Here is a 15671-nt window from a genome sequence, read left to right on the forward strand (position 1 = left end):
AAAAAAAGTCATCCCACTCCTCTACGTCTACTACTATCATCGCTTGGATTACAGCGTCACGCGCCTTCTTTTTGAACGTGATTTTTCTTCAATGAGTGATTGAAGAAAAATCACGTTCAAAAAGAAGGCGTGTGACGCTGTAATCCAAGCGATGATAGTAGACGTAAAGGAGTGGGATGACTTTTTTCCTTTATAAGGTAGCCTAATTTTTTTTTGTAATGTATTAATTATCACGGGCTGTAAAAAAAACAAAAACAAGTAGGCCTATACTAATACTTAGAGTAGATTTGGTTCGAATAGCCAATATTTTAGTAATATGTGGCTATGTTACAGCTCCCCTTTGAAGCTCTTGTGTTTTTCTCCTTTTCCATCTCTCCAATCATATTCTGCTCACAGGTGATTGGAGATGAGTTTTGTTCCTGCTTTTGTTGCAGTTTGCTGATTTTTGTAAAATAACTTATGTTTTTGCTTTTCAGATAAAAAGGTAGTTTCAGTTTAATATGTTGCGGGCTCATTTATTGGTAATAAATAATTGATAATAAATAATATTGATGATAATAAATTATCAAAAAATATTGGGCTTGTTTTGGGCTTGTTTTTGAAGCTGCGGTTGCTTATTTGTCTCGCGAGAGTTGGCAACAGTGCCGTTCATGCCAGATTGGGGAGAGAGGTGTTGTAATAATGTAAAATATGTGAAAAATAATGTGTTTTTCGAACAACCTAGTATGAGAGCCTGTTCTAGTACACCCCCAAAACAAAATCAAGACTTTGTAAAAGAGCATAATAGGACCCCTTTAAATGTATTTAATCATCAGGTAATGACCCAGTGCAACATTCATTAGGCCTCTGCCTTTTGGCTTGCAACATTAATACAACACAGCTGTCAGACCTACAAACAAACAACCTCTTCCAAGGGCAGTTTGCATTTAGTTGACCAAAATCAAATAGAATTCTGTCTCAAATATTTTCTAAAGAAAATGAGCTTCATGCCTTTGCAAAAGTTGCCTCCACGACAATACAATATTGTGGGTGTTTTCTAGGGACATGGATATGTTTTATGTAGGCATAGTGTTTTTAAAAACATATAGTTACTAGATTTTTCTGGGTGGTTGCTTAATGGTCCAAATGAAATGAGCCCATCCTAAGTTTCTATAATATTCAAATCTCTTCATTAATGTAAGTTTAATTCGCTAATTCAATATCATAAAATAGGCCATATCGCTCAAGTAACAGCTCACCTCTGCTCACCAAGCTCCATAACTTCAGGTGTCGTTTTTGTCTGTGCGGGACGAAATCTAAGCAGAAGTTAAATGTTTAACGGTTCGCTTATACCTCAAATCAAAAATATGAACAGCCATAAAAAGACTTCATGCAACTAAGTAATATCTTCTCACTGCCCTCTAGGGCCTCAAAACAGCACTGCACATGACCTGTCACCGCACTGCACACATTATGAAAGATCGTCGTTTCACACAATTAAATAGCCTATGTTTGACAGCATAGCCTATGCATAGCATAGCCTATGTTTCACACATTTCGTGAAAGCATAATTTAAGTAAGAACAATGACACGATTAAACTGTAAAAGAGTAGGCTAATAAATAAAAAAACCATTGGCAGACAAGGCAGGAAAAGATCTTTCTGTTAGTACTTCAGTTTATATTTGGCTACATGAGTCAACAACCCTTAACCCCTAATGACTTCAGAAACTGTCAGCTTTAGATTTTTGCCTCATAAGTTCATCTGACTCATTATTTTTAGTTTGACTGTCTGTGCTGTTTCTCATTTGTCTATTATTCTTCCTGAACATGAACTCTTCCTGTTGTCTTCCATGCTCACTTTATTGATTAGCCTACAATAAATCCACTCAGAAGAGCGATGATCTTTCACACAGCACATGGATCTCATTTTCCACAAAACTGGAAGGAAAACAAAAGCATGGAAATGACTTGTTTAAAGAGTCTGGAACTGCTTTCCTTTATCAGACAGAGGCGGAGAGACCTTTTTAAGTGGCTATCATTGTGAATACTGCTGGTGAATGCAATGAATGCTGCAGGCCAGGGGGATTTGAGTGCCTGTGGTGACTGTGTTAGTTGATGGAGATCAAAAAGAGGAAAATGAACAATAGTCGTTTTGTTATTTTCATTATTTGCCTTGGAAACTATGCTTTCCCAACCAGCAATAACTAAATATGGTATGCTATATGAAATGTCGCCACCTTGGAATTATAAGGTTCTATCTGCATTCTGAGATATTGAGCTTCAAAGATTTTGCATTCCAAATAGCAAAAATGATATGGGGAACAAGTCTCTTTCATACACGAAAATGACAGAGACCCTAAATGTATTCTAAATGCACAATATCAAAATCCTCTCAAATTTGTAAATGGGGATTTTTGGAACAGATCAAATGCAGATAGAACCTTCTAATTCTAAAAAGTCATTTTCCAGTTGGTTCTTGTTATGGTTCACACACACACGAGGAACAAAGGAGCAAGGAGACACAGCGTAAAGTAACTCACAAGGGTTTATTTGAACAAACGCTTGGGATCACAGGACTCAACACATCAGGATGACGTTTAACGACTGACAAAGGACAAGAACTAGAACACACTTTAAATACACAGGAACCGATGAAGGGAAGACAAGGGACACCTGGAACTAATGACAATTAACATTGGAAACACCTGGGAACAATGAACTCAAAACACGAGACAGAGAAACTGGATGACGGAGCACATAGGGAGCAAAGACACACACAAAACCTGGCCCAGAGCCTGACAGTTCTATCTTGCAAAGCATTAATTAAAGCAATAATTTTCAAGAAACACAAACAGTTTACATAAAATACATAAAATTAGTGATGTAACAATGTGTCAACATGTAGTGAGAAAGGTAAAATGAATGCTTTCTATGGCATTTATTTCATACTTTAGGACGAATTATTTTTTTCTTGTTCAAGTTAACCATAAAAGGCAGTGCTAAATATTTTATGAAGTGCAGATGTAGGAATATGGTGGGTAATTAAACACATTATTACTGGAACAGTTTAAGCAGCTGTAATACATCTGACCAGGACTTTATTCCACATAAAGTGTGACAGATAAAATGGCTTTCTCTCTAGAGATCAGTATGGCCGAGATAACATGCTTACGTTTATTGTTGTAATTAAGACCCCATCAAATAAATTTACTATTTGACCTTTAAGGCTTAATATTGTAAAATTTAAGACATTTTAAGACTTTAAACTGCAAGAAAACAGACAATGCTTCAGCAAAGTTGTTTCACAAAGTTTAACCCTTAAATGCATGAATGTTTCGCCAATCATTACATATTATAATTTATAACATATTATAATTTATAATATTTAGCGACCCAGACCTATATATCTAACACAGATGGATTTAGACAAGAAAGTTGGAGTTTCGACTTTGTAGATAGAACCTTTTTGTTTTCTAAATAAAAAGTCCTAAAATATACACAGCTTTTAAAAAAAACATCACATAATGTAAATAAGTTTTCACAGAATAAGAATTTGTCAATAACAAAAATGTCAGATAGAACCTTATAATTCCAAGGTGACGATTCGTCTGCATGTCTTTTTGGTTGTCTATGTCATTTCCTTAAGCTATTTGTTTGAATTTCAGGCCTTTTCCTCAGTCTGTTCTTGGCCTCCATCTCTGTGCCAGTAATGTCTTTTCATGACACAGGATATTAGCAGATTCTTGGGCAGAGATGGGAAACCCCTCGCTGCTGGCTCTGGAAGTTCACACGATCCCCTGAATATTTCTTCAGTTTTCCATAGAATTTGGGAGAAAGAAAAATAACTGACGGCAATGAAACAGAAACGATCAACTCTCCTAAACTGCTGGAAATTATAGATTTTTGTCTTGGGAACTGCCATTCCGACAAAAATCACAGAGCATCAGGAGGTAAAAACTTAAAAGGAATACTTTACCCAAAACTTAACATTTGCTGAAAATGTACGCACCCTCAGGCCACCCAAGATATAGATGAGTTTGTTTCTTCATCAGAACAGATTTGGAGAAATGCAGCATTACATCACTTGCTCACCAATGGATCATCTGCAGTGAATGGGTGCCGTCAGAATGAGAGTCCAAACAGCTGATAAAAACATCACAATAATCCACAGTCCATCAGTTAATGTCTTGTGAAGCGAAAAGCTAATCAAAAGTATCATGAATGCATTTGAACCTTGGATGAAAATCTTGGATGACCAGAGGGTAAGTACAGTCAAAATCTTTAACACAACACATCTAGTAGAGGTGTTCTGAGTTTTCAGACTGTTTGGTTGTTTAAGGCAAGAGGAAACGGCTATGTCCCAGGGTGCTCTCAATCTGAAATGATTTAGAGCTTACTGCAGGCAGGCTAATTGCTTTAACAGTTGACTGCTGGGTGGAAGTCATGCAAATGTACCCTTAAACCACGTTGATACATTTGGTTTATTATGCATACTGTTTTTGCAAAGAAAGAATGGTGTATAACTCTACATCAGTATTTTTACAGCAGAACTACTGTACAGTACAGTACATTAATGTAAAATTCCATCAAAAGCTCTCCAATCCTCCGATTAGAAGTTTGAAACAACATAGTGTCAAAATGTATTTTACACAGTTTAAATAATGTAGCATCAAAAACATAACCTAAAATTACATGCATAGCTGTTATCATAAAGCCACCAGAGAACATCATGAGAGGGCAGAAGAGAGAACGGGGGTTGAAAAACTGTTATCCACAGCCGTTCTGTTAAATACAGGTCTCTGCACCACTAAAAGGTGAAATTAGAGGGTTAAGAGATGTTTACTGTATATCAGTAAGTAGCCTGATGGTGTTTGTTGTATTTTCATCAAAAGAAGTCCAACCTGTATGCACATGTACCGAAGAATAGGATCCCTGTGTTTATGTCCTAAGACAGGAGATCATAAGATATATTAAAGCCAGCTGTGTGCTCAACTGCCTCACCGAGATCTGACACACACACACACACACACACACACTCGAAGGAAAGGCTGGTAAAAGAGGGATGCCACATGTGAAAACATACATAAACTCAGAGGCTGATACACATTCTGCTGTGAGTAGAAACGGATGGACTGTATTTTCACCTACTGTATAGTAGGGAAGTATGCGTATTCAAATGCAGCCTGTGACTTTCTTTATGAATGAGTCATTACATCATTCAACAGATTCATAAAAAATCACTGATTCATTAAAGGCAGAGTAAGTGATTTCTGGTAGCCAATGTTGATATTTGAAATCACCAAAACAAACACGCCCCTACCCCAAAAGGGTCTTGCCCCTATTCTGATAGCTCCGCCCCACATATACGTACGCAACCCAGGCAACGATTAGTTCTGTGAAACAAAGCAAAACCAATGTTACACCATGTCTACTTGTAAGAGCCTGGCTAACTATACTTTAGCATCTCAGAAAAAGTTTAAAATTTGCCTGTATTAAATATTATTTTGGTATGGATGATTGTTTACCGAACGGTCATGTTAGAAATGTTCTTCATCATGTAGACAAGTTCTTTAAATGTTATAATAGCTTATTCAAATATTTGATCTTAGATATAGAAGTAAAGATATGTGTTATAGTATCAAGATTAACGGCACAGAATTGAAACCTTAGTGTGTTACTGACCATAATTCTCAGTATTAGCATATGGATTGATTTGGTTGCACTTGTTTTCTTGTAATTTGATTCGTTTTTTGATGTTATAATGGCATTTTCTGTGCTTTGCTGTCTAGTCTAAATTCATACGTCAGTCTAAGCCATACTATTTTTAGTTGCTGTAGGATTCCTTGGTCCTTGTATTGTGCCTATGACTGGAATGAAAGCTTTCTCTGAACCTGTCACAATCTCACAAGCACAGGCAGTCGGATATATTTTCAGGTTATGCACTCTGGGTCAACAGTTTGTTGAAGTCTCTCATCCATTGGTGTTTTTGTTTGTTTGTTTGGGTTCATTATTGTGGGTGTATCATTTTGGTCTGGTGGCAGGTTTCAGTTTAACATTTGTCTCCAAAGAATCATCCTATTTAGAATCATGTTTGTCACGTGTGGAAACAGAAGTCTTCGGTTCACACAGAATGCATTTTTGCATTCCACTGTAGTGTGTTTTTAAAATTATTTTCCAAAGTAAACGCACTGTTGCGCCACATCTCATTGATTTTTCAGCATCCCACTTCATGAGCGATGCATTTTTACCATTTTAAAATACAAGCTTTAAAATAAAGTTTAAAATATTCGTGATTTTAAATGCAAGACTCACTTTTATCGCTGCGCCACTTCTCACTCGTTCACTTCTCATTCAGATCGATTTTGTAATGCTCTTTTTGTTTTTAAGCCACATTTTGTCCATCTGCACTTTTTTAGCATCTCACACAATGAACACTATATTTTTAGGACTCTACTTCATGTTAAACAAGCTTTTTAAATGGATCTCGATGCGCCTTCCTTTCCATTGCAATCGCTGTTTTTGAATACAAGTACACATCCTGTGTAAACGGCCCCAAGAGTTTTACTTTTAATTGAGTGATGATCACTCCACATTTCATATGAGTTTCATGCCTATATTGACAGCAATGAATTATGACATTAAAGGCAGGGTAAGGATTTCTGGTAGCCAATGTTTATATTTGAAATCACCAAAACAAACACGCCCCTACCCCAAAAGGGTCTTGCCCCTATTTTGATAGCTCCGCCCCACATATACGTACGCAACCCAGGCAACGATTAGTTCTGTGAAACAAAGCAAAACCAATGTTACACCGTGTCTACATCGGACGTGAGCGGCGCGGCGCAACAGATCCCGACAGAAAACTGCTGCCGGGTTCTATTTATGACGTGCTGACACAAATTTCAAATGGTTTTCAACGGTCGTTTGATCGCGTCCAGTGTAGTCAGACTTTAGCTGTTGTAGACACGGTGTTACTCACCTATTGAGAAGAAACAAAGCAACCTCGGCGTCCGATCGCAGGCCTCCGCTCCTTGAGTTCTCTCCAGCACTGGAAAGCTGATCCAATATTTTACACGGGTCCTACTTCTTGCCTTATCTTTCCGCAGACGTTTTCCTCTTTTGTTTTTTTATCCGCCATCTCTATCTTTCTGTCGCTCGGCTCGGCTAATGTCCGTCCCATGCACTGAACGCGCTCTCCTCCACATCACGAGTAGACACGCCCCTTATTGCTGATTGGCTACAAGTTTGTTTTGCGATTCGGCCCGAATCAGTTTTCTAAAGTGTTTTTGAAAAATCACATACCCTGCCTTTAAGGAATGCCAATGTTGCTTGGAGACAACAATCTTGGTTTGGAACTATTTTCATTGACGGAGTAAAAATGGACAATGTAACCAGCACTATTCTACCTAATATAAATTACTATATTAAATATTACATTTTTTATTGAGATGTTGTATAAATGTTACACTTTTTTATAATTACAATTAAGGATTAACTATTTGTGAAAGGGACAATTATAGCAGGTCATTTCTGTGCATTCCGGTTGTGTACAAATGTTATATTTAATATGTAAAAAAATAAGGTTTTGAACCAAAGTGAAAAGCGAATAATATAAAATAATTTTAATATAAAATTCTATTGATCAAAATTCAAAACTGCACTTATAATACTGTATATAGTTATCAAAAGGTAGATTTATTTTTCATAATCATACAGGTCTCATTCAAATTTCACAGTTCTTCATGTTTTGTTATTCAACTTGTCACTCTGAAGGAGAACACTGGTGAAACAAAAGAGACATTCAGCTCCAGAAGCTACTGAATTTCAGAGCTTCTAGCAGCTTCCAAACTACTCCACTGTCCCGTTGTGTGTTTTTCATCCATTTTAGAGGCCTGTGCCATTGGGAATTTATTTAAGCTTCTTCCTCGCCGTCTCCATGTTTGATTATGCAGATGTAGAAAAAGCTCTGGAGGGGGGTGGTTTTTTTTACAGGCTTACTACTTTTTTTTTTTTTTACAGTCATTGCCTGAGTGCCATGTCTCAAATTTAATGGCTAAAAGTAAAAAGACATTGTTTTTTTAGTTTTTGTTTTTTGAGGGTGTTGGGGTCTGAAATTTAGTAATAATCCCTGTTATAGTCCTGTGATTGGGCATAGTTCATCATTTCATTCATGTTTTGTTCCAAATAGGCAGACATCTCATCTGGGTAAAAAAAAAAAACATTATACTTTACATAAAGCTATTTGAACAGGAAATACTACTGTAGGCCATTACAGCTCAGGGTATATCTTTTACCTGGTGGCAGGACTCCTAAAATCGCTGTGGCTGAGACGTGGCCAAGCTCATTTCGAGCGATGCACCTGTATGTCCCAGAATCCATCTGACTGGCCTCTTCAATCTGCAGCCAACTGGAAAGTTCATACTTCTGAGGGCCACCTCGTGACTATAAGAAAACCGTAGAAATGGAAAGGCTGAGGTGGATCCCGACACACTTTTCCCTATCTACTAAGCAACGAGATCCATATATAAATTTTGTAGTTCTTGACAAGTTCATTAACGGAATTAACCAGGAACAACCTCCATGTCGCAAATCTTGAAGCCATAAACACCTGCAGTAAATCATCAGACATGAACATTCCCATAAAATCTGCTGACTTTATTCACATTTTCTGCACTAACTTTGTGGAAAAATCTGTGAAATTCTGTGTAATGGATTTCAACATGGTATCATTAGCCAAAATAGCTAAAAATGAAAATGTACTCACTCTCATGCCATCCAAGATGTAGATGAGTTTGTTTCTTCATCGGAACAGATTTGGGAAAAAAATAGCATTATATCACTTGCTCACCAATAAATCCTCTGCAGTGAATGGGTGCCGTCAGAATGAGAGTCCAAACAGCTGATAAAAACAACACAATAATCCACAAGTAATCCACATGACTCCAGTCCATCAATTAATGTGTTGTGAAGCAAAAAGCTGCATTCACTGCAGAGGATCCATTGGTGAGCAAGTGATGTGATGCTAAATTTCTTCAAATTTGATCTGACGAAGAAACAAACTAATCAACCTCCGTGAGGTACTAATTAAGGTTATATATATTACTTTACAGAGTTTTGGTTTGGAAGTACTTTACCTGAACAGATACGTGGGGATCATCACCAGGTAAAATAACCTCTTTTCCATCTTTCCTCCATTCCACTAGTGCCATGGGAAATGCAAACACCTCGCAGAGAAATGCTATACTGCTGCCCGTTGCATTTACCAGATTATGCGGCGGCACCTTGATGATGGGGACTTACCGGAAATAGAGAAAGAGTGAGAAAGAGGTCAAATCAGGGATCACATTCAGAAACCACTTCCTATGTCAGCCTGACTTGAAGAGCTGTTTAAAGGTCATACATCTCTTCTTTAAAGTCACTGGGAAAATTATATGGGCTAGGTCCAAAATTCCCAAGTGCTGACAGCCCAGAAAGAAAAACACTCTTGAGATAACACTTCAAATCACTTGTGAAAGAAAATAAGAGAGAGACTAAATAAATAAATAAATACATACATACATACATAATGAAATAAAAATGCTGGTAAGAGAAAATACATCATTTGAGACATCTCTCTGATTATTTTAAAAATAATAATAAAATAAATATTTGTTTTAAAAACACCCTTGAGATATGTTTATTCCATGCATTAAATATAATAATAATAATAATAATAATAATAAAAATAATAATAAAGTAAACATTGGTTGGAAAAGCACTTGAGATATTTTTACTCCATGTAAATAAATAAATAAATAAGTTTGGTGAAAAAAAACGTGTGTTCTATTACTGTAAAAAAAAATAAAAAAAATTGATATATAAATAAATACTCCATGTCTGTTGCATGTATTACAGTTTTTTACAATAGGACACATTTCTCAATACTAAAGTCACTTTTTCAAAACTCTTCACAGTTCTCCTAACCATCTTTCAACTTGACACAGCAGTTCATTTCGCATTCAAAATGCACTAAAACTACCAAAACGCTTCATTAATGTCTCAAATCAAGTCATTCTAACCTAGCAAAGGTTTTCACCAAACAAAAACACTGTAGCACTCGAAACACAACAACCTAAAAAAAACACTAACAACAGGGTGCATTATACAATGTTCTCTTTTGTAAAATGTCTTTACAAAACAAGAATGATACTCTCCACTGTTTGTAATTCACTGCAGTATATGGTACATGGTCCATGTCTACATTCCAGTACAAAAATATTCCTAAGTTTTTCCTTTTATATAGGTGGTAATGAAAGTGAAAGACTAACACTTTATACCTAAACTCGCTAGTTCAAACTTATGTGCCCTCCAGAAGCTTAAATATTAAATTAAATTATTGGTTGAGGGGGAAAAAAACACTTTTAAGATAATTCTACCTTAAATAAATACATACATACATACTATATACATAAATGTTGGAAAAACACTTAAAAGTAAAAGTTTGCATTTATTAAAGATACAATATTGGTAGGGGGAAAACACAGTTCCATGTATTAAAGAAACTAAATAAATAAAGAAACACCTAAATAATGTTGGAAAAAGTTTAGCTATTGTTTGTATTGTTCATACCTGTCCTGCACGGCCCGTCGCTCACATTGAGTCCAGGAATTAAATACGCCGCTTCTTTATATTTGCAGGTATTCATGTAAGTCTGTCCGTCTGAGCCACACAGAGGTTTCTGGGACAAACACACACACTGGGCTTCTGGCTCCTCTCCGTCCGCTCCATCCGACCGGTCCAATTTGCACTCCAGGTTCTCTCCGCACAGTCCATAGACGTTTCTCTGGCCGAGATCACAGGTCTGTCCCTCCAGGTTGGCGCACTGAGAGCAGCAGCCGCAGCTGTCCTGCACCAGCCCCGCTCTACAGCCCAGCGGGAGCAGACACAGCTCCGGCACACACTCCTCACACTCCTGCGTCCTGTTCCCCTCCTCAAACTCATCCGTCCCTTTGTAATAGTCAAAGGTGGCCTCGTCCATGTAGTCCTCGTCCATGTAGTCATCTTTGTAACTGGGGAAACCGTCTGCAGATCTGATGCTCAGAACCAAAACGGCAAACGTAACTGTGTGCATTAACATCGTGAGAGCCTATGACTCGTGGCCAGGCTATGTATGCAATAAATGCAACTTTTCCCCCAAAGCTGCGGCTTCATCCCCGACTGTGTGTCTCTACTTCAGCCTCTCAGCCTCTGAAACCATCTGTGGCTGAAAGAAAATAAACACGGCTATCCTCCCCCACTCCCGCGACCTAACAGCTTCGTCATTGGATGAAATTTTTTTTTTTTTTTTTTAAATCATGGTGAATTTTAGTGGTGTATTAGAAGTTTGCGAAACGATACATTGAGATTAAAAGAGTGTATGTACAGCGGACGAATACTAACTACCACTAGGCGGCGGTAAATGTCTAAACTTTGACTTCAAAATGAAATGGTGTAGACATAAAACGGGGAAAATAATTAGCATTTTTTGAGCCATGCATTCTCAGTTTTTTCTATTATTTATTTTGCTTTTACTTATTTATTAGATTTATTAATATATATATTAGAAATTTTCATGAGGTTTTAGATTTATTATAAAATTAATGTCAAAACATTTTGTTCTACAACATAAATTACACAGTCATAACAACAGGTAAATTTTGAAGCAATTGAAATTTAAAAATAAATAAATAAATACAATTTTAAATTTAAATTTAAATTTAAATTATGTAATATTGCATGGCATGGTTCCGAAACAGGAGAGACTGGGGTTAGTTGTCACACTTTACTCCAATGAATATTTGTCAGGGTACGTTTATTTTTGAAAGTTCATTTCTGTATAGCGTTGTGTAATGTGAAGAATAAGCAACTACCCGGCCTTGTTTTTGATATATTTACATTTTTGCTATACATATTTAGTCAGTGTACTGAATATAATGCAATACATTGGTGCTGTTTACAACTGATGGCACTATAAGATTTTGAGTAGCCTATAAATGCTTTCAGGGTGGGCAGCTTTGGCCCTCAAGGTCCACTGTCCTGCAGAGTTTAGCTCCAACCCTAATCAAACACATCTGAAAAACCTAACTTCAGGATTATAGGCAGGTGTATTTGATTAAGGGGTTGGAGCTGAATTGTGCCACACAGTGGATCTCTCAAGGGCCAGATACTGATTCCGTCCAAAGTATTGAAATTATATTAAACATTTTCATTGTCATTGTAGCTCAGGTAAAGAGATGTTCTTTGGTAACTATGGTTGGTCTTTGGTAACTATGGTCTTTTATGAAATGTCCAAAGAATGCTGTTCAAATATGTTAAATTAATGAAACTGATAAGACATTACAGCATTACACCTAGAATATGACTGGTCCAAGATTTAGATACTGTAAACACATGCAAGCATATAGAGCAGTGGATCTCAGCATTTTTTACTCCAAGGCCTACCACTGTCCACAACAATATTCAAAAGCCCCCTTTCATTAAAACTACTTTAGTTAATGGGAACTCCTACTTTCTGTTAAAAAAAGTAACCAACTTAATTATAATTCAAATAATTACATTTCAGGATTCCAGGTGCTGAATGTGTTCAGGTCTCCCACTCTTTTTAACCAATGAATTTACATGACACTTCTAGTCATTCATGATTTACCGGATGAGGATTTTTTAAATAACTGTTGAATTTTTCTTTTACTCAGTTTCTACCCAATAAAACATTTTAGAGCTTGGCATAAAATGTATTTTTATTATAACATTTTAATAATTGGCATGACTTTGCTAGGTCTTGAAATCACATTTTTAAAATGAGATCACTTCAAATATCCAAGTTTTCTGAAACTGTGTTTGAAGGGGTAAATTAAAATAAGAAATATTTAGTTTTTTAATTGTTGATTTAGCTGATTTTAATATTTGACATGTCTTATTTTAGATTATTTCATCTTGAGGCCCCCCTTGGAGGCTTGCTGAGGCCCCTGGTTGAGAGCCTTGATTGGGATATCAGATCTTCTAGAGAGTCTATCTCGTTTTAAGCCCCATTAAAAAAAACAACAACAATTTAAATAGACTTGCATTTATCAATTTGTAATTGTTGAATTATTTACACCTAATTATATTGTATTGCCTCTTTAATGTTTATGCCCTCTTAATTTCTGGCTATATTTTCATTTAATTTGTTGTACTTTTTGGTTTATAAACATCTGTGTGTTTATCCTGTAAAACAACAGAACAGTTATGTAATGCAACGTCCATGTTAACAGCAAGGTGACTCTCCAAGCCAGTGTGTTCCTCAAACAATTCGTCATTGATGAAAAACATGATCAATATTATGATTATGAAACATATTTAGTGACAAACTAAGATGTTTCCAAAATCTCACAGGATTCACAGTAATTGTGAATAGCAAAGATGCATCAGCCTCTCTCTTTCAGTTCCACATCCAGAGTTGGTCACTCTTGTTGTAGGTCCTGGGCTCTTGGCACAGGTTGTGCTGAATCATGGGATATGGAACAAAGCGCGGCTGGGCGAAAACTGACAACTAATGAAATAACTTTGTGGGGTATCAAAAGAAAAGGGAGGGTAGGATGGCGAGGGTGAGGATGTTTGGCTGGTACTTCTTCAGCCCTCCCAGTGCCAGCTGGTCAGCCTATTAGGACCTGACTATGAGGGTGTTCTGGACAGAGACATGTTTTGGCAATGTTTCCACCCCTGAGCTTGTGGTATATATTGAGCTGCTGATGCCACCCCAGAGTGATTGGCACATCCTGGAACTGGTAAGATATGCATATAATTGCTTGCTTTAATATTGTTAGTATTTTATTTAATTTTCATATATTTAAGTATGACATACAACAATTCATCCTTGTCATTCATTAGGCTTTTGCAATATTCAATTATCTACACAATTGACACTAATAATTATTGTTTGCTTCCTATTCTGTTCCTAATGTTATCTCTGAACAAAGCTCATCACACCCATCCTGGTTCACTATGGCAACTGATCACCAGAACCCTGCAACCAAGCAAAAACAACCAGTTGCCAGTAACTTCAAGGTACAAACATGTTCCCAGAGTATCTGTGGTGTGTGTTACTCATCCGTTACTCCTCCTCATCTTCCTTTATACTATATCTCCCGTCTTCTGTTCTATAGTTGGTCATCTACGAACAGGAAAACTTTCAAGGCCGCTGTCATGAGCTGACTGGGCCCTGTAACAACATCCAGGAGGCGGACGTGGCGAAAGTGGGCTCAGTACTGGTGCTGTGTGGACCGTGAGTTTGTGTGTGAGAGAAAATAGCACGTCTGTGAGCGTAATATTGTGACATTCAATGTACAAGAAGCTAATATTGAGTAACTTAGGGATATATAAAGGGTTCAGTTTGTAGGGATATTTTGTTTCTCTGCCAAGGATAATAAATTCAAGTGAAGCGACAGCTTCAGGCTTTTCTTGATGCCAAGCAGCACACGGAATGGAATTGAATGTGTGAGTGGGCCGGAGCGACATCTCAATATTCCACTCCGGGTCTTTCATTTCACTCGAGTGTGAGAAAAACATGAATGTTTTCCCACGGATTTGGGCTAGTTTTAAACTGTTGCTGCAGGTTGATTTTTTCCCATGTGTTTAAGGTTTGACATATTGCATTAATTATATTTGACATAAATGCTTCTGTTGAATACAATTTATGTTCTACCACTGAGTGGCAATTAAAAAAAATAAATAAATAAAAAGGAGGCCTATAATATGTCATGTTTGGAAGCGTTTTCCATCCATTCAAAACTTTTATATCTGTGATATCTTGAAATGTTTATTTTAGGTTATAAACCATAAATAGTATATTTTCAAATAGTTCAAAAATAAGGATTACCTCCCCAATAAGGATCTTGTTCACCAGCTGTCAGCCTTAAGTTATGATGATTTTATTTATGAAAACAGACTGTTTATGATTACTACTATACAATGATTTTTAGGTTGATATTACATCATGCATTATTGAGACTGTAAAAAATATATTTTAGGTATGGGCCTGAATTTGACTGGCCAATGCACTGGTTTTGTTACACAGATCTGGCAACCGTGTTCCAGACACAGTGAAACCACTCCATACCACTCATATACTCTTTTTTGGAAATCTATGAACATTGACAAGCGGCCTGATACAAACAGTGAAATGTCCCCGTGCTGCTGGATTGTTACACCAGCATTGGGCTGATGGAATTTGAGAACTGTTTAAAGGAAAATGAATGAGAAAGAAAGCATGACAAAGATGTGCACTTTTTGTTCCAGGTGGGTGGGATATGAGCAGCCCGGCTGTAAGGGGGAACAGTATGTGTTTGAGAAGGGTGAGTATCCTCGCTGGGACGCCTGGACCAACAGCAGACGCAGTGACTGCATCGTCGCCTTCCGCCCCATCAAAGTGGTAACAAACAATTAACTGCAGGACTATAAAATTATCTTTTATATACATGACCATTCAAAGCTTTGGACATTCATACTTAATTATGACTATTTTGCACATTTGAGAATAATAGTTAGGTCATCATCAAACTTGTGACAAAACAAAACCAAGTAATAATTTAGCTTCTTCATGTCTTCTGGACATTCTCAACCAACTTCAGAGCAAACGATTTTTAAGATCATAAAACTTCAAGTGTGTCCAAATGTGTATATTAAGTTATTCCAAGGG

General features: G+C 36.9%; 2 protein-coding genes across 2 annotated transcripts in view; one reads left to right on the plus strand and one right to left on the minus strand.

Annotated features, from left to right (window-relative positions):
• Positions 1-7969: 7969 nt before the first annotated feature.
• LOC107753117 (kazal-type serine protease inhibitor domain-containing protein 1-like) lies at positions 7970-11258 on the minus strand. Its single transcript, XM_016569233.1, has 4 exons — positions 10589-11258; positions 9115-9275; positions 8275-8422; positions 7970-8181 (listed from the first exon to the last, which is right to left on the minus strand). The coding sequence occupies exons 1-4, from the start codon at positions 11094-11096 to the stop codon at positions 8096-8098; spliced, it is 903 nt and encodes a 300-aa protein (XP_016424719.1). The 5' UTR covers positions 11097-11258; the 3' UTR covers positions 7970-8095.
• A 2397-nt stretch (positions 11259-13655) lies between these two features.
• The window catches only part of LOC107753119 (beta-crystallin B2-like), a 2801-nt gene continuing 785 nt past the window's right edge, over positions 13656-15671 (plus strand). Inside the window, exons 1-4 of the mRNA XM_016569234.1 lie at positions 13656-13761; positions 13954-14041; positions 14140-14258; positions 15272-15404. Coding sequence (XP_016424720.1) covers positions 13979-14041; positions 14140-14258; positions 15272-15404 — 315 coding nt within the window. The 5' untranslated portion in view covers positions 13656-13761; positions 13954-13978. The remainder of the gene's footprint in view (positions 13762-13953; positions 14042-14139; positions 14259-15271; positions 15405-15671) is intronic.

Source organism: Sinocyclocheilus rhinocerous, unplaced genomic scaffold (assembly GCF_001515625.1).
Source record: "Sinocyclocheilus rhinocerous isolate Xijiao unplaced genomic scaffold, SAMN03320098_v1.1 scaffold20, whole genome shotgun sequence".
In the NCBI taxonomy this organism is placed as follows: Eukaryota; Metazoa; Chordata; class Actinopteri; order Cypriniformes; family Cyprinidae; genus Sinocyclocheilus; species Sinocyclocheilus rhinocerous.